Below are 27980 nucleotides of genomic sequence, written 5' to 3'. Positions count from 1 at the left end.
AATAGCGCGCAGTCGATGGGGAAACAATTTTCAAAACCTGCAGAACTTATAACACGAACTGCCATCCCTCGACCAGCCCCCAAGCCCAAGGTATTCTAGTCACGCCAGGAATTGTTTAGTGCATGTCAACAGCAGCCCCTTAAGAGACTGTTTGGGAATTCCCTCTGTGGGTTTTTTCATGTTTCTATTTCACTGCTTTTATCTGATCACATTACCATGGACTAAAGAAATGTGAAAATTGTACCTTCCACACCTTTTCGCTAATGGAGGTTCATTTTTTTTTCAAATGGAAGGTAGTTTGAGGATGGGATGAAAGTTGAGAATATAAACTGCTGTTTTGTGTGTGTTGGACCAAGAGAGAAAACCTGAACAGATGCATGAGCACTTAAAATTTACACCGAACTCTCCAGTCGTCTCCTTGTAACCTTGGCATTCATGTTATCCATTCCTGATGAATGTGCTGGAAAGAACGATTACTCCGCACATAACTCAAAGAAGTTGTTTGGTTCTCATTTCCGTACCTTGCCGCAGGATCTTGGAGCCAGCAGCCACTTGGGTACATGCCACTTCGCTCCCAGTCCGTTCTCTCGAGCCAAAAGCAGTCGAGGCCTACAGTCACGTGTCCAGTCTTCAAAGGAAGGAGGGTGAGACACAGAAGCGAATAGAAAAGATAAACCTACCCTAGAGCTATACTTTGTGAAAGCTTCCTGGCTTCCCCTTCTTTTGACAGCTTGCCAGCACTGTTTAAAGGAATAGTGGGGTGGAATTTCTTCTAATAATTGGAGAAAGAACATGACATCACGGTTTTACCTTTTTCTGTGCATGATGATTGTTCTCGAGAACGGAAGGAGTGCGTGCCTGCTTGTATGATGTAGAATTCACCCAGGTCTAGGAAAACATTATGGTATAGGCTCAAGCATTAGAACAAAAAAAAATGTTGCACCCTATTAGCCCTTTAAGCACCAGCAACATGCCAGATGTAGTCGTAAACATGCGTGTTGCGTGTACTCAATGACTGGTGGTGTTTCTGTCCAAGTGATCGATTTAAAAAATAAACAGTGCTAACATGAAAGGTAGTGAATTTATAATACACGAAGTACTATTTATTTTATTTTGTTACAATTTGTGGAACTTTTTTTTTTTTGCTTAAAAGTTCAGCGATATATTTGTTCTTAGTTTCCAGTTAAGAGAATAAATCAAGGGAAAAATACTTCTTTTTCAACTGGTGATGAAAACCCGGAAGCGGAATCTATGTGTCCTGATAACATAATTTGCAATATGCGAGTTAGCCAGTATTTTCCCATGTTTTACATCAGACGGGAAAAAAAAAAAACCTCAGAGATGAGTAATAAATCAAACTGGTTTTTGTGGGAGGGGAGAAACAAAGATTTGGGGTGCTCAATCTATTTTGCACTGACACCTTCTGTGCTTCCGTAGAGACTAAGTTTCTTCCTCTGGTTTTTTTTTTCGTGGGGAGGGAATTATCAACACACACTCCCGTCTTCGTTGTGAGAAAGAGTTACTGCGCAGTGACTTAGCCACTAATATCAGCTTTTGAGGCAGTCAATACGATATTTACACTTTGCATTCACCGAGAGCTGGGTGGGTGAAGGGTAAACAGCTCTCCCATAAAATGAGATGTTTTGCAGTGTGGGTCTGGGACGTCCGATGCATTATCGTCTGCTATTTCTGTTTTACGAGCTTTTAAACTTGTATCGAGCTGTCCTTCAGAGACTGTCCTAAAAATTGCTGCATGGATGGACCGATTCTTTTTTAAAAAGAAGACAACGTGTGCTGAGTGTACTGTCTGAAAAGACAATGGCTAGTCACTTTTCGGCTGTCTCATCTCTAGCTCTTAATGACATAAGCCATTACTGCCAATAATTTACTGATGTGGGCCATTAAGTTCTTCTCTCGTTCTGTCTTTTTAGTTCGTAAATGACCGGCACGTCACACAGTATGTCGCTCAGTGAGCTGTGTCTTTGATGAACCTGCCGGTGAAGACTGTCTTAAAGTATGTAAGGTATAAGAGAGAGTTTAGGGGGTCAGAAAAGTAATCAGACCGAATACATCCGAATCTAATGTGCTCACTTATATTACCCGCTTCGATACCCACGTAACGTAGGGCATTTGGCCAAGATGTGGAACGAGTGTAAATGATAAAAACAAAAGAAAAAAAAAACCCCACTGGCTTCGAGAAGAGTGGGGTTCTAACAGCTCCCTCCCCAACGACCTTAAGCTACCTGAAGGAGGCTACATTTACCTTGTAAATAACACGGAGGCTGTCTTGACCCGAATGCGGCTTTGAATGTTGTCGTGCTGACGAAAGAAGAGCAGATAAATATGGTAGACAGCGTTCTGCACTCATCGTGTGACCCGTTAGGTCAGATTAACGGTTGCCTATGTCTTCTTGGGTATATATGCCTGTGGCCATCGTATACTCAAGATGTTCACACTTTCATTTTCCACGCTGTGATGAGTCAGTCGGCTGCAAATACTATAATCTTACCTACCTATCGTGGGAAATCACCACTAGGAAGAAGCACTTCCCCACAGGAACACTATCGTCGGTCATCGTTGTCATCATCATCATCATCACTGCGGCGCAGTATCACTATCCGTTATGCTGCAGTTACCATCCACATAGGTGGAAACAGAAATAACCAGAAGGTTTTTACACACACACAGTAGAAACTTATCGTCAGTACACTAGAAATCCAACAATAACAACAACATAAATTTAATGCATCCGGTTTATTTCTAAATGTTTATGCTCAACGACTTGACATGGAAAACCAGATGTTAACTAAAGGAACACAAAAAATATCAATCTCCAGCTGATGGGACAGTTGTTAGCATTCTACCTCTCGCGTGGGGCAGCACGAGCACTTGATTCATCTTCGTCTTGACTCTCCACCTTGCGTGGAGTGTGATCTTCATGAACCTGAGGGGCAGTCCACCCTATCAGCCTAGGTAACACGGGAGCCTGCTACCATATGGCATGCATATTCTTGAATGAGCTTGGCCTGCTGCATTTTTCGTACAGTAAAAGGGCCCTAAACTTCAATGGTTTTATGTATATGCACCCTGACAGAGTGCCTGGCCAGCACATGGCGGATTGATTTCGGCACTTGTGTCATAAAAATTACGCCAACGACCCTTTGAAGCCACTGTGACCCACCTGGGTCATCGTATTTTTATTCACTCATTGTCCACTTGGTGAGAACCACGGATCTAAAATTATATTTACAAATATAATCTGGATGTGCGTGCGTGCGCGCGCGTTAGGGAGAAAGATTATGATCTGTCGAACAAGGGGTAGCGGACGTCAGCTAGAGGTAAGTGCTGCTGTCCGTTTGAAGAGCGATGCTTACTTAACATTTATTCCAACATCACCCCAACAGCAAATGAGGTTTATAACTAGGAAAAGAATAATTTCAGGATCTTATCTCAGTGTTGCCTGCTATTCTTATTCGCTCTCCCTCACCCACACACCCTTTTCCCTTGGTATTTGTCACGCATACAAATTAATCATGGGACCCAATGAAGCTGTATTTATAGCGTGTCCGGATTTTATTTTTAAGTATATATCCACGGTTCTCACTGGAAACAACAACGGAAAGAGACCTTGAGGACAGTACTGCTCCATCTTATGACACCGTACGTGATGCGGGCTTCCTGGAGAATGACTGGGTCATCCAACCATTTCATACACTCTTTCGTTCTTGGCATTACATATTAGCAACATTTCAGAACAGTAAGTTTACTGATTTACACAAATCCTTCACCTCGCATTTACTTCTCCATCTGAACAACATGCACAAATGCGGGCACCCCCATAATGCTTTGCGCATGACGTCATCGTTCAGTAATGGCTGTCTGGTGGCATCGAAGGTCAAAAACATACGCCATCATGCTGTGTGGGTCTAGGGCAAGGTCGAGCAACCACTTGGGACATCAGGCCCGAGCACGCCGACGTGCAGTCGTCAGCGTGTGCGACCACTCCGACATCCGAGTCGATATTGGCGACGCTGCTGTAGTCCACGCAAGGGCACGTGACTCGCGCGGTCGGCCAGGATGAGTGCCCTTGACAGTGGGCCACCCAGAGACTGCAGCAACTGTGCGGGAAGTGGGATGTGGAGATTTGTAGCACCCGCCGTGATGTATGTAAAATCGATCATCGCCAGTTTCGTTGCTGCTTGTCCTTTTCAGCTCTGTTATTTTGACTGTGATTCCCCCCCCCCCTCCTCATCATTGTTATATTTAAGGTGATGCGTCAACCTCCCTCTCCATATAAACACCATACATATATAGAGATAGAAATAAAATTATAGAAAAAATTATTGTGGACTATAATAATTTTGCCAACATATGGCGGATTGTGTATACATTAAATAATACATGAAAATCGGCTAGTGCGCATGAATATTTCAGTATAAAAGATAAAGAAACTTTTGCTTTGTAATACAAGTTCTCACAACTGTATCAAATACGAGAAATGTAAAATTATATCGAATGAGTTAATCTACGCGTTACATATCTGTGTCCGCGCATGCGAGAGAATGGGGGTGGGGAGGTTGTTTGTTTATGTTTAATGCCGTGCCAGCAACTAGAACTTTATTACTAGAGAGAGTGGGGGGGGGGGTAGGAAACGCTGGTTTTATCAGCACAGTTCATGCATCGAATGCGACATGAATAACGGCGAACAAACCAAACGAACAAGGCGGACTCAGATCACTTCACACATGACTGACAATGGTATTAAACAAAAAACCATTAACCTTGTTTACAAATAAGCTCATTATCTGGCGGCGAATAGCATTTCGAAGCCTCGGCGTCAAATATAACTACGGAGATGAGCAGGAAAAGCTGACATTCCTTTTTTTTTTCCTTCCTCTGTCCTGCCTGTGATGTGTGGCATGCACTGATTTCGCTCGGTCAGCATTCGCCGCACGGTCTCTCGATCGTGTGTGGCGTGGCGCAGCTCGTGCTTACGTGCCGAACATCATGTTCCAGAGATGCTGACCTCTAACCTTGATATTTTTCAGTTCCTTTCTCTCCCAAAGCCGAGGACATCTGGCGATTTCCTACTCGGTGCAGATGGGGGAGTAGGAAAGCGAGTGCGGTAGAATGCCAAACAGAAATACAGACGAGAAACGTGGCTGGTTATCAAAAGAAAAAGGAAACGTGCTGTAATAGACTGCATCCTTATCGACTGTTGAATGCCGCAGTCCATTATGACGTTATATCTATTAATAGGATGCTGACAAAGGACGCTCGCCTTCACCAGTTGCTGAAACGCACGAGCATGCAGAACTTGTTTGTATTTACTTTATGTATGAGCGGGTGTGTCTTGTGATAGAAGCGTGACTGTTATATGCGAATATTGGTACATGGCTGTTCGAGATTCAGTTTACTTCTCTTTGTCATTTCTGTAAAGCGCTTTGAGCAACTAATTGGAAGAGCGCTATATAAATGTTCATTATTTTTATTAAACGCATGCCTAAGCATTTTGTTTCGTGCGTGCGTGTGTGTATACGCGCGGGCGTGCATAAATACGTGTGCGTGTGTTCTATCGTGAGGGCAGCACGTCTCTCCAGGTGATCGTAACAGGTTATGCAACAGCTGGGGACGAACATAAAAGAAGCTGGGTCAGCACCCCCTTCCCCAACACACTGGGCTGTAGGAGAAAGGGACACAAATGGTAGATGGAGGGGGGGATGGTGTTTTACGCCGAGCCAGGACCAGCCTTGTAAACAGAAACCACATACAACGAAATAACAGCGTGTCCGAGACGAGATCTGAACCCACGACATCCAATCCTGACCTTTATTGGTGACAGACTTTAAACATTGCGCCATCGAGCCACCTTAGTGGTAGAGGGGCAGTCCACGCCATTTTCTTTGGTTTGTTCCACACAATCTTGGCTCAAGACAAATAGGGACTGCACCTGCCAATGCCAGGCCACTAAAAATGATTACAAAAACATCTACGCACGCACCCACCCACAACCGCACCTCCCCTCCCCCAACGCCTACACAATAAAACAAGTACACAAATGTATTATGTGGTCTACTAGGAATTTCATGGGCGTGCCCCTACAAACCATCTCATCCGATCAGTCCCCGACCGCAGAGCAGTAGTAACACGCGGAGTGGTGGCTGAGGGGCGAACTCACACATCGTCTGCGGCACGCTGCATTTGCCGGACGCCGCAACACGTCGAGGTGGCTGCAGCAAAGCAAGCCAACGCCAGCGCATTCTGCTACCGTGGAGCTGGGATAAAACTGCCCTTGTTTACACGCCTAAACGTAAACAAGTCTGACATTTCACGGCGGCCAACAAGCGGTCGAGCTGCATTTCTGGCCGATGAGGCCAGAGCGGATACATATTTGGTCGTTGTTTCACAGCATCCGTGCGACTGAAAACGGAAATTACTGCACACGTACAAATTAACAGACACAGTTAAACGTGCTTCATTCTCCTCCCATTCTCCCCACCCTTATTGAAAGAGAATGAATCTGATTGGTAAGGTAAGTACAGCTACAAGCCTCTAGAGGCTGAGAATTTTCTCAAATTAAAAAAAAAAACTCATCACAAGGTACCACTGAGGTGGCACTGAAAAAATGCTTCAAACACAACAAATTCCATTTCTTAGGTCAAGTAATTAGGGGAAAATTAAAAAGAGGGAGGGGTGAAGGAAAACGATGACCACCACAATTCAAGGGAGAGCATCTTCATGTTTACATGCACTACCTGGCAACGAGTTCACTTTATCCTTTAAAGAGATAAAAAAAATAGTTTTCCCTCGGCGCTGTCTTTTTAGAAAATGGTCTTACTTTATTTCCTACGCTGCCACCTCTATCAAGAATAAAAGCTTCTGCCTGCATACACACACGATAAAAACAATCCATCCCAGCTATTTAGAATAATCATACAATGGCTGTATAGCATCCATCACTCCAATAAAGTGACAAGTGACAGGTATTCTTCACATATTGTGTAATTATTTTTCTCAAGGAAAAGCCATCACAAATCTTTCTTCTCAAAGAAAAGCATCCAGTATAACAAAAATGCAATTCAAATGGGTTTCATAATTTCACAGGATCAACTAGGTGGGGCTTTAAAACCTTTTTCTAAACATTTAAATGCAAATTCCTTTTACAGCAATCTTCACAAAGTGCATTCTATTTGTTAAAATGCAGCTACAATAGCTTGTACAGCAGCATCTTCACAGCATATCTGCATATATTCTGATTTCAACATTCAACTCAGTGCTGCACAACAACAAACTGTTAACCCCATAGCTTTGGCTCGTGGAGAGGAATGATAGACAAAGAGGTGGATAAATTATTTATTCTTACAGATGCTGCCAAAATTATGACTCTTCGTCCCCATTAACCCACATTCTGCCCAAAAAAACTCCTGTTGATATGAAATGCACATTCAGCAAATCTGTTCCCTCTAGTTTCCCTTCAGCTCTTGCACTCTTTCATGCACGTACGCACAAATACACACTAAAATCTCACTTTCTCAAATTATCAATTCCATTTTCGAAAATTTTAAAGATGTAGGTCTGTTGGATATTTCCTCCACCTTCAATTGCAGAGTTTAATAACTTAAATGTAATGGGTCACACTTAAAATACCAAAAATGAATTGCATAATGAGATATATGATATGGCACTTTCGGCCACATATAAATTCTTAAGTAGTAAGGTACTTAAAAGTATGAATTGCTTCTACTAAACATAAATCCTCAATGAAAAAGTCAGCAAGTTCAAGCACTGAATAAAATCATTGCCTGTGGTATTTTCAACAGTTACTGACCAGGGACCTGAACACTCTACATTTTTTTTCCAGCGAGTTCTCGGTTAAAAAAAATAAATGAGATCTCAAAAAAAGCTGCATTTGCTAGTAGACTGCTGTCAATGACTGTGATCATACAATGATTTCTCAGTTAACAATTGCTTACTAGAGTATCCCTTGCAGTTTATTCTCAGCTGTTAGCATTATATGAAAGATTTTTAAAAAAAAGCAAAACAAAGATGAGTACCATCTTCAAAATCATCATTACACAATGCATCACTGCAGAATAGAAAGCAGCACCTGCAATGGAATGACCTTAAAATATTTAGTGAAACTATGACACAAAGGATTATACTAAATTTAAAACTGGCTTAACAAGCTACAATTTTCAACTGAAGCAGCAGAAAAGGGGGTTGAGTAAATCAATGGGAAGGCATCTGTTCTATAACTCCTCTTAACCTCTCAGGCTGGCATAAAAAGCAAGCAGGAGGTGTCAGAGATAAAAGATCCAATTTGTTAAATGCAAGCTTAAAAAAAAAAAAAGAAAAAAAAAAGAGAAACAAACAATCAACCAAAAAAAAAAGCCTTTAAATGAATCATGCTTGAGAATTTCCAGCTGAAGTTTTGCAACCAGCAGAACTATGCTGCAGCTTGTTCTGTATCTACTGCCAGAGAACCAAAAGCGGCAGGGAGATCCTGCTCTATGGTCTCTGCTGATAGCTCTGAGCTTGGTGCTCCTGTCACCAGGATTTCTCCTTCACTACTGACTTCTGCCACCACTTCTCCTTCGCTGCTAGCCATCTCAGAACTAGATGCAGAACTGTGAGAATCCTTCAACAACTTCATCACTTCTGCGTTGTTGGCATCAGCAGAGTCTGTGACAAGTGCACTCAGGTCAGATGAGGCTGCCAATCCCACCTGGTCTGCATCTGCTGTGATGGTGGTTTCAGCATTGTCTGGCAATGAGTTTCGTAAACTATGGTTGTCATGGTCACTGGATACAGGATTACAGGCCTCATGATGGAGATCACCAGTTTCTGAACAGATGGCTATGGTCTGCTCTATACTTGCCTGCAATTTACTGTTTGGTGTGTCTGGTGTTGCTGCTAACAAGGAGACATCTTCCACTGGACTCAAAGCAGATGTTTCAGCTGTAAAAAGAAAATGTTACAAAGCCTTTAAAACTTGTTTAAAGCTCTTTAGGTATAATACCTGCCCAAAGATAACAGCAGCTGAGTTCTGACTTAGCAAGTCTCTAGCTTGATAAATTGATTCTTGTATTCACCAAAGAGACCTATCGGTACTTCCCTCAAAAAAGAAAGAAAAACAAAAGCAACCGAGGAAAAGCAGAGGTGGTAAAGAGAATTGTAGGAGGGCAGGAAAGAGGGACAAGAACTGCCAAAAAGTAGCAAAAACAGTGGAGACTGGTACAGCAAGTCTCCTACCTTCTGCAGGCAGTGGGAGAGATTTGTTCGTCTTTTTCCCATGAAGTTCAGCTTGTAATGCCCGACACAATGACTCTAGCTTTTGGACTTTGACTTGTAGTACTTCCTTCTCCTTATCTGCTGATTTTTTCTGAAGATATGCAACAGAATGAAAGGCTTTGCATTAGCTTACATATATTTTTACACTTTTTCAGCTTTGACACTTTTCAACTAGCTTTGTCAAAACCCAAGCACATACTTAAAATCCTTCATGATATGCAAGCAGTCATAAAGCAGGAAACACACAAATCACTCACCAGCACCCGTGCCACAAGACTGATCTCTAGTTGTCTATCGTGTCATAAAACAGTAAAAGATGTCACAATGCCAAAAGCTGATAAGCAGTTATTTATTCAGTTATGGTTTTTATATTCTTCTTAAGAGTAAACAAATTTAAATTTATAATAATTTCTTTATAAAATATGCATACTACCTGAAAGTCAGATGAGAAATCCCCAGAATCCCTTTACAACTTGACAGTTAATAAAAGTTTTGATCTAAATGTCCATCCAGAATGATTAGAAATGGGACATCAGCCTTTTTGTAATAGGTGCATTTTATTGCAAGTCCTTTAGTCAAGATGAGACAAATTCTTCACAAGCTTATTCTCAATGGCAGGAGCTTTAATTCAACTACAGCTGAACTTTATATCACTATAAAATGTAATTTAATAAATTTAAATTCCTCCTAAATTTACTGCAAGTCACAAAATGAATGCACAGCACCACCACAAGATTCATCATCATAATAAATGCAGCTTACTAAAAACATCTGTAGCAAAGAAATAATTTATGGCCAGGTAAACCCATTGAATTTTGACATTTCATCTGTGGAAGCAAGCCCTTGCATCCAGACCCTCACCTCTGTTGCCATGTCTAGGAGAGCCTTGTTGCTGGCCTCAAACTTGGCCCGCCACTGTGCCCCTTCTTTCTCTAGTTTCTTGATGCGTTTGCCCATCTGAAAAGACAGCTTCCATGTGAAAGTTGGTCACAAACATCTCTAAAGAGAAAGTGTCCACCTTTCCAATATTAAGCCAAAGAAACACTTTTCTCTCAGCATCACTCTGACTGGTCTTTTTCACACCAGACCGACTTCAAATCAAGGTAGACTGGCAAAGGAAATAAAAACATTTTACTCTAGGGTCCTATAAATCTTATCGTGTTACAAACCTTGATGAAAGAGCAAATTCTAATTAGTTGCACTTTAATTTGGGGGCTGAAAATGGCATATATTACAAGTTAAGACTGATGCACAAGAAGAGAACATAAAGAAAACAACAGAAAACAAAAAAATAAGTGATAAAAAATGAAGACTAACCTTGTCCATTTCACTTTTCAGCTTCTGGAACATATCATTGCTTTTGTTGATTGTGGCCTGGAACTCCTCGTATCTGTCTTTGTACATCATCAGCTGTCAAAATCAAAGGGTTCTAGGTGAAAGACAACGGAAGAAGAAAAACAGAGAACTTGTCTTGCTATTTGGGAAAGGTGTCTTTCAGTCTCATGATTTTTCATATCCAGGTGTGGGATATGGTAGAATGGAACTGAGCAACTCCATGTAAGCTAAGATTTAGTCAGAATTCTCTCTTTCCCAGGCTGGATCTTCTATGACCATTCTTTGGCATATGCTTACATTTCAAAAGAGTGCGTAACCTGACAAGTTTTTGTGAGAATTTGGCTGCTTCATAAACATTACAACATACTCTGAAGGTTAAACAAATATCATTCATCCAATGACAGCTAGTACATTCCACTTGATTGTCTCACCTATTCTTGTGACAATGTTATGAACTTATCACAATGGCTATGGAAGGCCCCTCTACACTCAGAAAAGCTTTTTCTTGACTCAGTGCCACAGTTTCAGCTATCTTAAAAAACATTATTTCATGCCAATCTCTGCCAAAAGGCACGAACAGTCTTGCTTCTTGCTTAGATATATTCTCCCTTCAAATACCTTGCAAAGATTGTATGTATAGTCTAAAATTTTCACATAATTAAAAATTTTGCCCACACACTATATAACAGATATTCATAATATATGGTAACTATTCAAAGAATCAACCACAAATAACAAATACTTGGATATGTGCATTCTCTCTCTCTCCTCGCCACCACCACTCTCTCCCCACACTAAGGTTTTCTCACCTGAGCTTCCAGCACAGAGTTCTTCTTGTGTCCTTCACTGGCTTGTAGCAGCAGCTACACCACAAACAAAACAAAATTGACCAAAATTCAGATGCAAATCCTGAAATAAGCAGCCTTGCAAATAGTACATGCTACGCCAAATAAAACAGAGTTATTACTTTTTTTTTTTTGTCGTTCGCCTCTTTCACACTTGGAGACCAGCTCTTGATATGAAATCGGTGGTCTTCTGCAGAGACTCCACCGGCCCGTACAGCTTGTTGTGCAGGGTCTCCGACTGTGGCCACGTCTCTTTTCTCAGGGTACGGAGATTCCTACAGTCCTGTAGGATGTGTTCTACAGTCTGGTCTGCCTCTCCACAAGAGCATCTCGGGGACGGCACTAGGTGCAACTTCCTGTGTAGGTGGTGAAGCAACCTGTTGTGCCCAGTCCTGAGGCGGAAGATAGCGACCTGGTCCGGTCTGGACAGCTGATGGTAACTGTCCAGTGGTTGCTGTGGCCTGTACAGAGACTTAATGATGGTTTTCATCTCTGACATGTTGACTGCATTGTCTTCTTGCTCGTCCTCTGCACCCAACTTAGCCATCCTGTCAGCTTCCTCATTCCCATCTATCCCGCAGTGTGATGGAATCCACTGCAGAGCCGTTCTGAGGCACTTGATGTTTAGCAGCGCGGCTTCCAGGTCTGGCAGTTTGTTATTGTTGACTGCCTGCAGCACCGACAGAGCATCGGTCAGGAAGACGACCTGGCTGTCATGGTCTGCTCTGCTGCTGATGATGTTTGCTGCGTGGACCAGGGCTTCTACTTCTGCTCTATAGTTTGTACAGTGGAGGCCAGTTGGTATTGCTGCTGCCTGCCACTGTCCATTTTGGGAACAGGATGTAACACTCCGGCCCCTCCCCTCTGGATAGCGTCTGTGGCTGACCCGTCTGTGTAGGCCCTTATCCATGATTCCTGGGGGTACCTTTCTTCTAGCATGGCTAGCGTCAGGGCTCTCTTGCTCACGTCGCTATGCCTCATCCTTTGTTGTGAGGTGAGGAACTGTGGTGCAGATGGTAATGTTCCCTGTTCTGTCTTTCCAAGGAGGAGGATCGAGGTAGAGAGTCGGTACCTGGACCTGTGCAGGAAGCTTTGTTTGGTATTTTCTGTGTAGTGCCTGCGTCTCTCGCACAAAGCTGGATCTTTTCAGCCTTCCCGAGGACAGCTGTTTCTGTCTGGCACTCATCAGGTGGTCTTCACTGTGCCTGTACTTGGTGGCCTGCACGAGTGCTTTGCATTCCCTTCTCTTGTTTAATGGGGGTATGCCTGTTATCTGCTCCATCTTGTCTATTGGCGTAGATCTCATGGCGCCTGTTATGACTCTCAGTGCTTGGTTCTGCACCTGTCCAAAGTCTGAAGGTGTGACTTGGCTGCTGTCATCCAGGTGCTTGATCCGTACTCAAGGTGTGGTCTTACAGTACCTTGGTACACGGTCTTCAGGATCTTTTCGTTGCGCCGCCAGTGTGTTCCTGCCAGCTTTCTCATGATGTTCAGCTTTCTTCTGGCTTTTGCTTCTGCGTTTAGGATGTGTTGCTTCATGTCAATCTTTTGTCAAAAAGTGACTCCCAGGTACGTCTGCTGGTCTTCAAGTGTCAGTGGAGTGTCTCCCAACTTTAGTCTGCCAGCTTGCGCTTTGGTGGAGAGAGAGAAAAGAGTGGCTGTTGTCTTGTCACGGTTGATGGTAACGCACCAGTTATCTGCCCAGGCTGCCACTTTGTCTAGTGCAAGCTGCATCCTGTAGGTTGCTGTTGTTGCATACTCTTCTGAGCACCATATGACCAGGTCATCTGCATACAGTGCTGCTTGGACTCCCCTTGGAAGCTCTGGTACCAGGTCGTTGATGAAGAGTATGAACAAGGTCGGCGAAAGATACTCCCCCTTGTGGTACTCCGTGTCGTAGCAGCACCTACGGCCACAGTGTCCGTCTACAAGCACCCTGGCTCTTCGGTTGTGCAAGTAGGACTTGATCCACCGGTACATGTTGCCGCTGATGCTGCCTTCGCTGGAGCTTGACCAGGAGTCCATCCTTCCAGACCTTGTTCGAAAGCCTTCTGCATATCAATGAAGACCGCTAGGGTGACCTTCTGGGCTTGGAAAGCATCCTCTATGACCTGCGCTAGGTGCGTTGTCTGATCTTCGGATGCTTCTGTATCTTCTGAAGCCTGCTTGTTCTGGGATGATGATGCTTTCAGATTCCAGGTACCACTGCAGGCGCTGATTGATGATGCGCTCTATGGTTTTACAGACGCAGCTTATCAGGCTGATGGGCGGTAGCTCAAGATTCGTGACTTGTTCTTCCCTTTTTTCAGAACAGGGATCATCCTGGCTTCCTTCCAGCACTGAGGTACCTGGCCTTCTCTCCAGCTAAGGTTGAAAATGTCCAGTAGTTTAGTGAGGGCTGTGCTGCCAAGGTGTTGTAGCATCTCATTCGTTATGTTGTCTGGACCTGGAGATTTTTTCTTCTTCAGCTGTTTGATGGCATTCTTCAGTTCTTGGATGTGATATCTTGCTGCATCGACTCATGGACCATCCCCATTTGTTTTCCTTCTTTCTCTTCTTTTCTGAATTCTTTTTTGCAGATGCGGTGGATGGTGATGCTGCTCTCCTTTGCATATGCTTGCGCAAATGCATTTGCTGCTGCCTTATCTGTCAGTGTCTGTCCCATCTTCTTCAAGGGTGATCTTCTGTCCCTTGCTACCCTCATCATTTAGTGCCTTGGTCAGCCTCCACAGCTTGGTGTGTCTCTCTTCCATATTCAGCCTGCTGTCTTTTCTCTCCAGCTTCTTCTCTTGGCACTCTACTTTTGTTCTTAGCAGTTTGGCATTTGTTTCTTGCAGCTTGATGTTGTTTTCTTGATTGGGTTGGTTTCTGCTTCTTCTCTGGCTTTTGTCAGGTCATCGTGAGCTCTCTGAAGTTCTGCTGTCCAGTACGGAGTGTAGTCCTTTCGCACCCTCGTGGGATATTTCTTTGGCTGCCTTGATGATACTGGCATTGAAATCTTTGACGACGTTGTTGATTTTAGTCCTTCCACCTTGATGTCTTTCGTGAGCTCATTTGTTCGTATTCTGAACAGCCCCACTGTGCCTTCTTATGATTCCATCTGGCGTGCTGGCGGGGGTTCAGGTGTCGTACTTCCTGTGATGGTAAGGAGTACGGGCGATGGTCACTTCCTCCCAGCTGGGTCTATAGACTGTTCTGCTCAAATTCTTGTGGATGTCGTCTGTGCAGAGAGCCAGGTCTGGTTTTGTTGTTGTGTGCCAGCGGCGCGAGTAGAAGGTTGGTGGATCTGCCCCCTGTTGGATCACCACCTTGCCGCGGTCGGGGGGCTTGCGTGTCTCGATGACCCTAAGAGCTATGCCGACAGGAGCATCAGCTCCTAGCAGGGTCACCCAAGTCGGACAGGTCGAAGGGTAGAGACCAGACAAAGAGTGGTCCATGAGTGCTGAAGTCGGAGGTGGTGGGCCGCAAGGCGCACCCTGAAATAACCACACCACCACGCAAAACTGCCTATGCCACTTGAAGAGTTATTACTGTTTTGCACTCTCCAAATCCTAAGTACACAGTTTGTCACTAGTCACTAGCTCATAGCATTTTAAAAAACAAATAAAAAACATTCAGTGCAATGCATAAAGAAGATGACAGTGATAGGTATCCTGTGTATGTGTGTACCCTGAATATATCAAAGCCCACTGATGATTATTCATGCATTACTCAGGCTTTATTTCATATATGCTACAGGATCATGTGAGGACAGCTACAAGAAGATCCTTCACACCCCTGAAGACCACACTACCAACAAGAAGAAACAAAAGAAACAGGCAAAATAGCTGGGTACTGTTAAGACCTCTTCAAAGTGTAAAGATAAAATCTGAAGTGATTTAGGCAAATTAAGATAACCAAGACTTGCAAAGACAAGCCCACAAGTATCAGTATAGGGAAGTAAAAGAAGAGGCAGGCTAACAGAAGAAATGGGCAGACAACCTCCAAAAGTGGGCTGTTCTATCATTCAGCACATCCCAGAGAAATACACAACTGACTAAGATCATAAGGACTGGCAGTAATACAAGGACAATCAGGGCTAAGGGACGGTGATAATGATGATAAGCTCATGACATGCTCTGAGTTATGCTAAGTTAAGCTCAGCCTCCGTGTCAACAGCATTCGTGATCTCTACAATAAATATTCATTCTTTTCTTATCTAAAACTGAATCCTAGCCACATACATCAGGGCACATTCCTAGATTTCAACAAGACAAGCAAAAACACACTTAAATTTGTATCTTCGGGATGCAGGTTTAGTGGCTGGGAGCATAAGATCCTGAAAATACAAACTTAACAGAAGACCACTGATCATCAGGACCAGCATGACCACAAGGCAGACACCAGAGAATCTCTGCTACTTACCAGCTCTTTCTCCTTTAGGTTGCGCTCCTTCTCCTCCTTCAAGATGATGGCTGCCTGCTGCAGCTTGGTGTCTGCCAGCTGCTGCTCCAGTTCTCTGTGTTTTATCAATTTCTCCAGTTGCTGCAGCACAGAAAGCACATCACTAGCTTTACAATCAAACCCCACATTCTTCTGAGTACTTCACTTCAGTGCTGCTTTTCTTAAGAAATAAATCCAACAGAATGGACCAAGCCTAGCTGGCCAGGATGGTCACACAGGCAGAACAGACTGACTCCAGCTAGCTAAGACTGTTACGCAGACGGATCAGAATCTAGCCAGCTGACTAGGGCAGTCACCCAATCAAAGCAGAGACTGAGGCTAACTGGCTCAGACAATTACAAAGCAGGATGGACAGCTGCAGAAGGATCTAGAAATCTCACACATTTTTCTGCATTAACAAAGAATTCATGTATATTTCGCATTTTGACCATTGCCACATTATTCCCATAGCAGGAAAACAAAAACAAAGAAAAGCCTCAACAGATTTACTTAGTTAAATTATATTGCTGTTCAAGAGTTGACAAGCACAGTGACTGTTTTGCACAATGTAATACAAATTGGGTAAATTCACAAAACACGATGCACAGAAAAAAAAAGAAGAGAATAAGCAAAGAAGCTGTTGGCTTCTTCAAGGATTATTTTACTAGGAATTACTTCCCTTGAAGAATAGGGCCAGCAATAAGGTATAATTCTATAGGAATACAAGGAATTCTTGCAAACTACATCATTTAAATGTTGAAATTCTCTTTAAGGTAATATATAAATTTGGTTTTATTTCTTGTAGGGTTTTAGGTGTAAATAGTTCAGTGTGATGTACTTTTGTGACATTACTAGTGATCTAGGGTTCAAATGTATTCAGTTGCTTCAACTAGTAGTTAAAAAAAGTGGCTGCAACCAGTCTGCAAATACCTGTTCACGGAGTTCATGCTGCTCAATAAACTTCTTCAACTTGCCAGCCAAGTCAGCATTTTCCTCGCGTAGCTTGACATTCTTTTCGTGGTTATCGGTCATCTGCATTTGAATGTCTGCAATGGTGGTCTGCAGGAAAAGGGGAGCGGAGGAGAAGGAGAAAAATAAATGCTGTGCCCATCTTTGTACAAATAAACAAAGTAAGCTAACATATGTGAAAATGAATTCACATGCACCTGTGCACACATTCAAACATCCACTTTATCACTAGGCCATACTATGATGCAGCTACAGTTATGTTCTACAAAGTGAAGTAGAACTCACCTGAAATTTAGCTGAGATCTCTCGCCTTTTCTCTTCTTCTTCTCTTGCTCTCTGCACACTCTCCTCCTGAAGACAGAAAAGAATCAGACCAGCCTACTGAGGACATGAAATAAATAATAATCAAACCCCATTATTTCATCAAGATTACTTTATTTTTGTAAAGCATATTTCACCAACTATAAAGAAGGGATATGTGCTATAAAAATCTACTTTATTATTATTTTATTATTGCAAGCCTTACCTAAATAATATGTAGTGAACAAACACAAATAATGCAAAAATAATAAACAGTCTATGGAGTAAATCAACAAATAAAAAACAAGTACAGAAATGTATTTCACAAAGTTAAAGAATGCAGTAGCTAGCCTTCAAAATACTGAAACTATAAAAATATCCCTACATTCACTTGTTGCAATTGGAATAAATAATATAAATAATGAAAAAAGGCATTACCTTGATGAGTTTGTTATGCTTCTGGAGCTCTCGACAAAGTGACTCCAACTTGCTTTTGGCAATGACAGCCTTGGTGTGATCAGCCTGCAACTGGTCCTTCTCCCGAGCCAGCTATATACGGATGCAAATGTCAAATGGTAAAATTGTAGGTAAGATCAGTAGAAACAAATAAAGAACTTTAATTTAAAAAAATGAATTATGCTTTTTTGTTATTTTCCATGCTACATATATAAAATAGAAAATCTGTTTAGCAATTTTTTTGCAATGGTATGTATCTTGGCGATAGTATCATAAAGAAACAAGAACACTGAAAACAATAGTTCTTATACTTTCAAAGTATGATAGACCATCATTCTACTCATATTTTCTCTTTCTTTGACCCTATGTAAATGCAAAAAATCTGTTATCTACTTAAATTTTTTTTACAAAAGAGATCATTCTTAACCATGTTTAAAAACTGATTTTTGTTTTAACTATGCAACATGTGTAAGTTATAAAGCACATAGCTGCATGATGCTGATGCTTAGATTTTTGTCATATGAAACAAAAACAGAAAACGATGCTACAAATACATACAACAGACATTCGTCTTTGCTGTTGCTTAAATGATGACTGGAGAACACGGTGCTCTTCGTGAAGATCAGCATATTTCTTGCAAAGGGCTGCCAACTTTTCCTCTGGGGTGCTCAAGCTGCTTAGTGCTCTCAGTATGTACTCTAGAAAAATATCATCTGGAGTAAAAATCCATCAATGCTTATAAAGGATCTATTACCAATGGAGTTCACCTTAGGTGAATCTCGCACCTTAGTCTGAACCATTTCATGTTCAGCTGTAGCAGTTTGAGCTCTAGGCATGTTTGGATTGAATTTCTCAGAATCCTTCAACAGTGCTTTTATCATGTACTACTAAAGTTTTAGTTTCTCTTTTTCATCTACAAGAGATAATGTTGAGGTTTTGTCTTGGAGGGTGCCACAGATTAAAAGTCATATGAGCAAGCATGCACACACACATACAACCCCTTCCCCTAAATATTCCCCACCATCCCACATACACCTCTCATCTCTCTCTCGGAGCTCTGACCTCTGCCTCAAATGTTTAGGATTTTTTTTTTTTTTTTTTTTTTTAGAAATACAGCAATCATCTAGACTGAATGTCTCTAACTTCAAGTGTAATGTACGTAAATATGATCCAAGACTCACCTATGCCTTTGTCCTCTTTCCTTTTGTTTTTGTTTGGCAAGGTTCTCACATTCTGATCAGCTTTGTTGTCTACTGTTGCAGCAGCAGTTGACGCATTGATGTCATCTAGTCTAGGTCTGGAAGCCTGTCCTTCCATGTCCTCCTCATCTTCCCCCTTCGAGGCACTGCCATTGGACACAACACCAAGGGCTGGAGTGGAATCATCACCTGTGACTTCGCTAGGTTCTGGAGAACTGGTAGGCGTTGGTTCATCTATCGAAATGCCACTGGTAGTAGGAGTTTCGCTGACATCTGGGTGCACTGTCTCCATGCTGCTGCCAGTCTCTGTAGGTTTCAACACAGATGGAGACTGGAGAGATGTATCCAGAGAGGACAGCACCTGAATTGCAGTAGCATCACCACTGACTGCATCTTGTTGGGAAACGGCTGTTTCCATGTGAAGCACTCCCTCTGCGGCCATGTCTTCTGTTTGGTTTTCCACGTTCTGAGTGGGGTAAATCGTTGCTGGCTGGGGCTCTGTTGAGATCACCTGATGATCTAACACAGGGTCTTGAACAGTAGTGTTGCACTTATCCTGATCTTCAGGTTCGTCCTAGAACAAGAAATCAACAAACAGTGAAGTAAATATAATGCTTTTATAGAAACACCTGTTTTACCCATCTCATAACTTGAGATGACGATAACAGAAAACTAATTTTTATTCTATTCTTCATCATCAACACGCATGCTAATTTTCTCTATTATTCTCTTTTTTGCTGAACCCCCTCATTAATATTCTCTCCCCCTCTCTCTCATTTCTTACCTCTTTCATTTTCTCTCTCTCTCATACACACATATATATATATGTCAAACACCGAACTGGATAGCAAAACCTCTGCTTATTGGAGAGATTTCTATTTCCAAAGGAACCTCAGTTCAAAACCAGAATATATATTTATAAAAATATAACTTTTTCAGCATCTCTATGAATATCTAGCAAAAGCATAGCCAAAATTTTCAAGGTCCCCAACTGGTAGTGCCCTCCCACTTCTAACCCTTACAATCAAAATCCAGACATACTACTATACACTACCCATAGCCCTAACCCAGCCTCCAGCCTAATCCCAAATCAAAAAAAAGCTAAAACTGACTATCAGTTGAGTAATACACCCACACATGCATGCACAAGCACTAAAAGAGTAATCTGCACAAAAGCCGGAATTGCATCACAGGCATCCTTACAGTATACACACCAGAAAACGGCTAGAGCACATAAAAAAAAATCTAACACTCAATTTCAGGGTAGTTTCTGGAAAGTGAGGCCTACAAATTCAAAGCCTGAAAAAGTCTCCACTCCCCCCACCACCACCAATAGGAAAAAAATCCCCAGGTGATATTTATATCTTGCAGCCCTATGTGGCAAACAGGATCAAGAAGAAGATATTTATACCTAGCTGAACACATCAATAATTACACATTAAGGATACACACAAAATAATATCTCCACATTATCCCACTGATGCAACATGGATGCACACCTATGTATGAATGCACTTTCATATAAAATTTAAGACATGAGTTGGGCAGAGGAAGACTTTAAAACAGCGGTATGTACAAGTAAAGTTAGAGTGAAAGATGTTTTTTTCTTAAAAAAAAAAAAAACATGATGCAAGATGGAAGAGTTTAAACAAAATTAAATTTTGCAAACCAACCAGAAATAATTTATGAACAGTCAACTGAATCCATTTTCACAAATGCTCAAATAAGGTGAAAAGTGATAACTCTTACATCTGCACATCCCCACATAAAAGAGGACAAGGTAATGCCCATAATGTTTCGTCAGCTAATGCAACAGCATACATGCTCACATAGTTAACAGCCTAGGGAACACGCACACAAAAAATGGCTCACAACAGTGCAACTACATGTCTGCCTGGCACTGGCAGCAGTGAGTCAGAATTACTCTCTTGTTGTTCACTGGTTAACTATTTACTTGTCAGCCACAATGAAAAACAGCACAGGCAGAGAGAGATACACACCACTAATACAGACTCTCTCTTTCACTCTCAGCTTGGTGGAACAGACAGCAGGGTCTGTGACTGACACCAGATTCTAGGTGCACGGAGGCTGAACTCATGCCAGCAAGATGAGGCAATAACTCCTGAGTCTTCCTTCCCTCTTCAGACACCATACAAACCTACCACCCCCTTCCCCTATTAACCTGTTCAGGATGGCACTGACATAAAAGTTGTTAAAAAAGACAAAACCAGACAAAGATCAGCACTTCTAAATAACTTCTGCAGCTGAGTGAAGAACAAGTTAAATTTTCAAATTCCCTTCCTCTCTCTTAAACGTAGGCATGTGTTTCATGACTGCACAGCACTAACACACAACTTTCACAAAGACATATTAAAAGCTAGTTTAAGATAAGTAAAATGACTTATATGGCAAACACTCAGAATGCCTTTTCTTCAGATTTTTGTTTTTGAGGGGTTGTTTTTGGCAGCAGAATTTTCACTCTAATGTCTTAAACAGATGTGTCTACTGAAGACAAAAAGCTGACTGCTATAAAAGAAAAATAATAAGCGCTTGCAGACTCTTGTTACATAATCCACCTTCCCATTCCAGTTTGTGACAAGACATACACTTTCCCTCTTTAGTTTACTCTTTCCAACCCAGCTTATATGCCCATAAATAACAATTTGTGGGAAAGATTTGGCGTGATTAGTTACTGGTGTTGAATGAACCTTTACAAAGCCAGACAATGCCTTCTCCTTTGCACTTTACTCCCCAGACAAGTCCATATCAAAAGACTGCCTAAACACACCAAAGGTGGAGAAGACATTCAGGAAGCATGGAGCAAAGAGATTTAATGCATCCTAAATACATCACTAATGAAAGACAGAACTAATACATCACTAATACAAGACATCATTAATATATCACCAATACATGACATCACTAATACAAGCCATCTCTAATATATGTGCTTCAGTCTTTCCTGGCTCTGTATTACCTTCCCTTCCCTGCCCCACTTGTTTCTATCTTATGTTGCTCCAGCAGCATCTTTTTCCTGCTAAACAGGTTTGTGATTAATTCTCTGTTGACCACAAGCGATGACTACAGCCACAACATTGTAACCCTGACCTCTACTTGTGTCTTGGATACGAAGGGCATCATACGATCAAAGTTAATATAAAGCCAGGTCTGCCCCTTCTTTCTCTCGAGACAGAAAATACTGCTTGCTAATTATATAACTCTGATGCCTATCGGTCTTAGATGCTGTAGTACATGTATTCACCACACCACATATTTTTCCTCCCTTTCTTGGCAAAAATTTTAATTATGCTGATTTTCCTCTTTTTCAATGCCTGATAATATTTCAAATAAACATTTTTCATTTTATTTATCAGCTGAACATATAATATCATTGTTCACATCAACTACCTTATGTATTATTGTTTATACTGAACACTTATTTACAATAAATCCAAGACAGTGTATGCACTTCTGAAGAAGATTAATGCAAAAGGTAATTTTAAAATATGTTAATGAACATGCATTAAGCACTAAATTGGCTGTAATTGTAACTTTGTTGGTGAGCTTTAATATTTGCTCACTTTGATATAGTCATATAAAAAAGTTTCCTTTTCTCCTTTAAGTAACTATAAATATAATATTTTTATTCAAAATAATAACCATACACATGAAAAGATGAAACTGTGAAATGCATCAATATGTAAACAAGTAAGGAAATTTCAGTAAATTGTTAAACCATACCACCAATAGTCTATGTAACAGTCCACACACATGAGTTTACACTCCTGTTTGACTGAAACACCTTTGGTTCTTCAGATAAAGCCCAAGAAAATAATGTTTGTCAACGTATACAACCATGGCTGCATTAAATAAAAGTATGGGTTGATCAAGTTAAAATGACACAACAATAAGATTCTTCTTTCTTAGATTAAACAGCTCTAGACATAAATACTCTCTGAAGACAATAATTGTACAATAATACACTCCACCAGTTTTTGTGATACTTTTACATTTTCGAATTTTTGTGTCATTTAATTTGATACATAATTATTTTCTTCAGTCGTTCTCTTTTAATCCCCATCCCTCTCACCAAAACAAACACGAATTTTTCTACAGCAACACGTACCTTATTATCTCCTCAAGCGGGAAATACTTAAGCAAGTTCAAGCTGGGACACATCGCTATCGAGCTTTCTAAGCTTTGATCTGGTCCCTTTGCCCTTTTAATCTTTTAAACCCACAACGTATACACCTGTCTTAAACGGTATTCCTTATTATTCGAAATAGCGGGGACGTGGGTTGTGTGCAGTTTTTATTTTCCACTGTGAAATGCGAAGCACGAAATCCTTTCAAGACGGAGTCGACGTTTCCTAACATGGTAATCTCGTTAGTACGGGTTGCTATCACAATTCATCTAACTGTTGCATATCAATTAGCTAAACTCTTGTTGATTTCAACAGCCTCTAACACACAATTATGTACAGATTATTAAATATATTTCTTTTCGAACCTTTTCAGAAACTTACCTGCTCAGCTCAATGTCAATAACCTTGATTCGCCACCATGCCGCCCGAACCGCGTGTCTTCACTTTGTGCTCCCCCTCAAAAAGTTCATGCTTCCAGTACTCTGCAGCTTGTTAATACCGTCGGCACACTTCACACAAGTATATAAAAATTCCAGATTAGTTTCCACTAGCGTCTTCACGAATTATTAATGCGTTTCTTGGTAACGAAAATGTAGGTGTGGCTGGCTGTCAAGATTTTCCGACTCAAGAACGATAACTCTGTAATGAGTTCTCTGCTCGGATTGCCCTTTGTAAGGACACGTATTCTTATCAAAGGGTTTATAGTATTTATCCTTGATATAATGAGATTAACAACATTTTAATACATTGAAAAAATTATTTGAACATAATACTTCACGAGAAGTCATGTCAAATAACACACAAACCAATCTGAAATATTGTAATACTGCCATCAATAAAGCTTTATGTAGGTACATTTCCATAGACAAATTTTCATTGTGATACTTCAACTTAAACACCCGCAGACCATAACATCGAAAAGTTACTTCACGCTGAATAGAAATGAAAGACTATAGCATCTTACAGGCTTCAACCGAAAGAGCCAAACAGGTCCAATTCTTGGATTTGTTGGGACATTTTTCACACCCTAGCTGTAATTTCCTTAGTGTTTCTTGTCCTTGGGGATAACAATTGTTTCATCGTCTTCAGCAAGATTTTTTCCGCTGAGAGGTTTCGGTTTGTTTAGATTTCCAAGATCGAGGTGTATATAGGGTCTACAGATATATATATATTTTCGATATCCCAGCTGTGGCAACATACAGCCAGTGTTTTTCAGTGTGTTGTTGGCAAACCTTGGAAATACGTGTTGGATACAATTTAAGTCTTCTGTCACTGGGCTTATGCTATGTCGATATTTCAGACACTCATCATGGAGTCATTCGTCCTTCCAGCGGCAGCTGATCAGGGCTCACCACTCACGCGCCAGTACGTCTTGTGCGATGGTGAGCAGGTCAAGAAACCGTGTAGTCATGAAGCGAAAGTAAGTCGTTGCCTTGGATAGCATATATGGAGAATTCAAAGACAATTAAACGTACGTCTTGCTTCCGAAGTTATAACGCGGTGTCTAAACCCCGCAAATGTTTTGCCCCTAGATCCGTATAGTCATAAAGCGGAAACAGTTAAAGGTGCCCTGCGGCAAAGAAACATGAATTAAGTAGTGTCTGCGGGGTCTGGACACTGCCTTATAACTTCGGAAACACGACACTTTCCCCTGAGTTCCCCATTTTGTCCTGGGTGGAATAGACTCGCTTCCTAACTACAATTATTGTTTTCTATCTTTACCACCGTTCTCAACTTTAAAGAACACATTATAAGTAAGTTCGCCCTTATCTTTGACTGTGACAAAACCCCTCCAAACCTAGGTAGATGGTTAAAAGCTACCATGTAACCACGGACGTGCTGTAACCTTTAAAAAATTGGAGCAGAAACCACTGTAAAATATTTTATCTCGAATGTATTTCAAAATACTTATTAACTTCAAAATATTTTTACACGTAAAAATTTCAGATAAATATAAATGTTTAAAATGATAAATATTATTTTAGTGGGAACCAACATTTTCTTACGCCCGCAGATTATTCAGCGCGGTTCTACCAGAGTAATAGGTTCCATGGAAACGATGCCAAAATGGCGGACAACAGCAAAGGAGTAAGTACAATTTACGATGTTTTGAGTCAAGATTTGTGACTTTCAGAACTTTACTTTTAATTAACATAGAATGACATTTATTCTTTGATGTTTCATAAAACTTTTTCAGACAAATAAAAATCTCACACACCATGTGTGCTGTTACCGTTGATCAACGTGCCCATGAGCTGTACAATCTCAAAAGGCGGGCCATATATTTATTGCAGAAAATTTAAATGTTCGAAAATCTCTCGGTAAGCATTGACAGAAAAACATTACCAAAATAATTTTAGTAAAGAGGAAATAGGTCTGAAGGTTATTATTAAAGTATCACATCCATGTATATGTTTTTGATTTAAGGGAGATTAAATCCATGGACTGTACCTCATTTTCAGTGGCTCCAGTTATAACTACATTAGCCATCCCCTAAAGGGGATAATAATCATTGTTGAAACAGTAATGATTTTCATGATTACATTATCTTTAATCTCACTTTATAATCTTTTTAACTAATTCTATTATTTTTCCCACAGTCATTTATAGACATTAGATATAATGCTGGTGCATAGGCAATCTGGTATCAGTATAACTTATCAGAGGAATAGGGCTGGTCTAGAAGAGAAAAAGCTGAAAATAGATGTTATACATGCATAGGCACTCTGCCTTTTCTATTTTTGTTCCCTAGCACCATTAATTCAATATAGAGACAACTATCTGTGTATATGGGCATTTAAACATGCATACACACACATAAACATAAATTGCCTTTGATCGCTGGATTGGCAGCTTCTTAATCAGTTATAGATGACCTAAATTATCTTTATAACTGATATCTCTATAATAGCTACTTTATTTTAATTAAATCAATAAATGTCAGCAGGTATGACAGATGAAAGTGTCCAGATGGATATTATGGAACACAAAGAGAGAAGAAGCATCACACAAGCTCCAGGTGAAACCTACATCACCAACCTGGATGCGGTTAGTGTGGCTGATCCCTCACATGTGCCTGACGAGATAAAAGCCATGCTGAAAAACATGGATGCAGACCCCTTTTCGGAAGATGAGGTCAGTGATTAGCAATGAAATAACAAAATGGTGATCAGGATTGTTATTTTAAGCAGTATCCATCGATTTTACTCCTCTTTATTACAACATCAACAAAAATAATAATATGACTTTTATAGCACATTTTCCATTCATCAAAGTGGGCTCAAACTTTACACAATAAAACACACGGTTGTTTGTTTTTTGGTGTGCACATGACTGTTATGGAGGTCACATCAACAGCTTGTTGACTTGCATAGATCCAGAATTTAAAGCATCAGGGAAAAATGCTGCAGAGAAAATATTCCATAGATCAGAAAACATTGAATAATTGAAGGGAAGTGGAGAATTGATCCAGCAAACGAACTACTGGAGTCAAGATTGCATGAATATAGTATTTCAGACCGTTAGACAATGAAGACAGCAACAATGATGCACACTTCACAAACTAGTCAAGAGGAGTAGCATTTACATTTGCCAATAAATTAGGTACCCATTTCTTCTCAGTGGCTGTTGGGTGGCCAGGGGAAACTTTCAAGCGACAGGTGAGAGTAATTTCGAACCAGCAGCCTTTCATTCTACAGTCAGTCACACTAACCCCCACATCCACTCAGACATTAATTATGTTACAGGGTAGCTGGTGGCACGCACAGAGGCTGGAACACTTGTGGACTGAGCATAGCACAATGGGGAAGGTTTTCAATATCCAACAAACCCCTTCTCTCCCCCAGATTATTCTTAGTCAGTGACCTGTGTTTTACTGGAGGCATCACCCGCTGATTATTCCAGCAACCTCATGTCCTCTTTGTTGTGTTCTTACAGGGAGAGGGGGCCATTGTAGAAACAAAGTGGATTTGAGAATATTTGGGGTAGGAGAAATAAGAGGGGGCATTCTGAGAGAGAGTTGTAGAAGTGGAAGTATCACCCCACCGAGCACTTTAGAGATTGCTCAGATTGCTTGTGAACATTTCGCTTTTGCTGGCAATATTAACTGGCATACAAGTAAAGCCCTTTCTACTCACAACAGTGTTGATTGTGTTTATTATTGTGGTGATATTGGGAAGGCAACCCCCATCTCCCCTCTTACATAATTATTTCTGCAACCTCTGACAAACAGGTGTGCCTGAGAAGCGCTGTGCATGAAGTTAACCATCTGGGAAGACCTTGTACCCTGGTGATTAGTGTGATCTCCAAACCAACACATTTTATTTCTTAATATAAATGTAATGCAGTCAAGCCAGAATATGTGTATGACATCCTGTATAAGAAATGGTATGCCAAGCTTTTGATATTATTAGTATTTTTATGCTTCTTTGCAGACAGAGTTGCGTTTCCTGCTGTCCAAACCAACATGTTTTATCATCCTGGGCAAACCTGGTGTTGGGAAGACAGCTCTTGCCAGAAGGCTTGCTCAGGAGTGGAAGTGTGTGCTTATTAACTGTAAGAAAAATCTTCAAACTAGTTACAGCAACCTCTTCACCTCTAAATTATCACAAACAAACTGTCACTCCCTCTAGAATGGTGTAGAATCTAAGTACAAATCTGTACAATATCAATATGAGTATAATCTGTACACACATATATGCATTCACGCATAAATATGAATATAATAACATTAATGGATGTTCTCTTTCTCACATGCAGGCAAGCAGAACCATTAGAGAAATTAAATTTGTTCATGAAGAAAAAAATATATTAAAATTAGTGCACAATTATTGGTTCTAGCAGTTGATTATTGGCACTCTTGGGGAGGGGGAGTGTGAGGGTGAGGCATGGTGGTGGTTACTGAGACATGACAGGAGAACTCTATATTTATTTAGTCTGCTTGCAATCAAAACAGAAGCTTGCAATGACAAATACGTAACCTGACCCCTCTTTCTTGACCTCACACACACAGATGGTGAA

General features: G+C 41.0%; 2 protein-coding genes and 1 long non-coding RNA gene across 5 annotated transcripts in view; 2 read left to right on the top strand and 1 right to left on the bottom strand.

The window, feature by feature from the left end:
• The first annotated feature begins 3636 nt into the window (after window positions 1-3636).
• Window positions 3637-8349, top strand: LOC112566527. Its single transcript, XR_003099616.1, has 2 exons — window positions 3637-4163; window positions 5049-8349. It is a non-coding gene; the product is annotated as an uncharacterized LOC112566527 (long non-coding RNA).
• On the bottom strand, window positions 6987-24240 carry LOC112566526 (alpha-taxilin-like). 3 transcript variants are annotated; one of them, XM_025242747.1, is made up of 12 exons: window positions 23343-24240; window positions 18800-19391; window positions 18177-18316; window positions 17601-17711; window positions 17148-17213; window positions 16824-16952; window positions 15876-15995; window positions 11436-11489; window positions 10609-10701; window positions 10153-10248; window positions 9253-9382; window positions 6987-8958 (listed from the first exon to the last, which is right to left on the bottom strand). In XM_025242747.1, the coding sequence occupies exons 2-12, from the start codon at window positions 19257-19259 to the stop codon at window positions 8447-8449; spliced, it is 1911 nt and encodes a 636-aa protein (XP_025098532.1). In that variant the 5' UTR covers window positions 19260-19391; window positions 23343-24240; the 3' UTR covers window positions 6987-8446. The 3 variants fall into 3 exon arrangements, with proteins under 3 accessions (XP_025098532.1, XP_025098533.1, XP_025098531.1); XM_025242748.1 differs by lacking the exon at window positions 23343-24240 and adding an exon at window positions 22944-23072; XM_025242746.1 differs by lacking the exon at window positions 23343-24240 and adding an exon at window positions 20567-20826.
• Window positions 24241-24969: 729 nt separating this feature from the next.
• LOC112566953 (adenylate kinase 9-like) overlaps window positions 24970-27980 on the top strand; it is a 37699-nt gene continuing 34688 nt past the window's right edge. Inside the window, 4 exon segments of the mRNA XM_025243382.1 lie at window positions 24970-25049; window positions 25159-25282; window positions 25909-26096; window positions 27395-27515. Coding sequence (XP_025099167.1) covers window positions 25911-26096; window positions 27395-27515 — 307 coding nt within the window. The 5' untranslated portion in view covers window positions 24970-25049; window positions 25159-25282; window positions 25909-25910.

The sequence above is a fragment of the Pomacea canaliculata genome, linkage group LG6 (genome assembly GCF_003073045.1).
Source record: "Pomacea canaliculata isolate SZHN2017 linkage group LG6, ASM307304v1, whole genome shotgun sequence".
Lineage (NCBI taxonomy): Eukaryota > Metazoa > Mollusca > Gastropoda > Architaenioglossa > Ampullariidae > Pomacea > Pomacea canaliculata.
The sequence above is the reverse complement of the archived record's forward strand: the minus strand, read 5'-3'. Positions and strand labels throughout refer to the sequence as shown.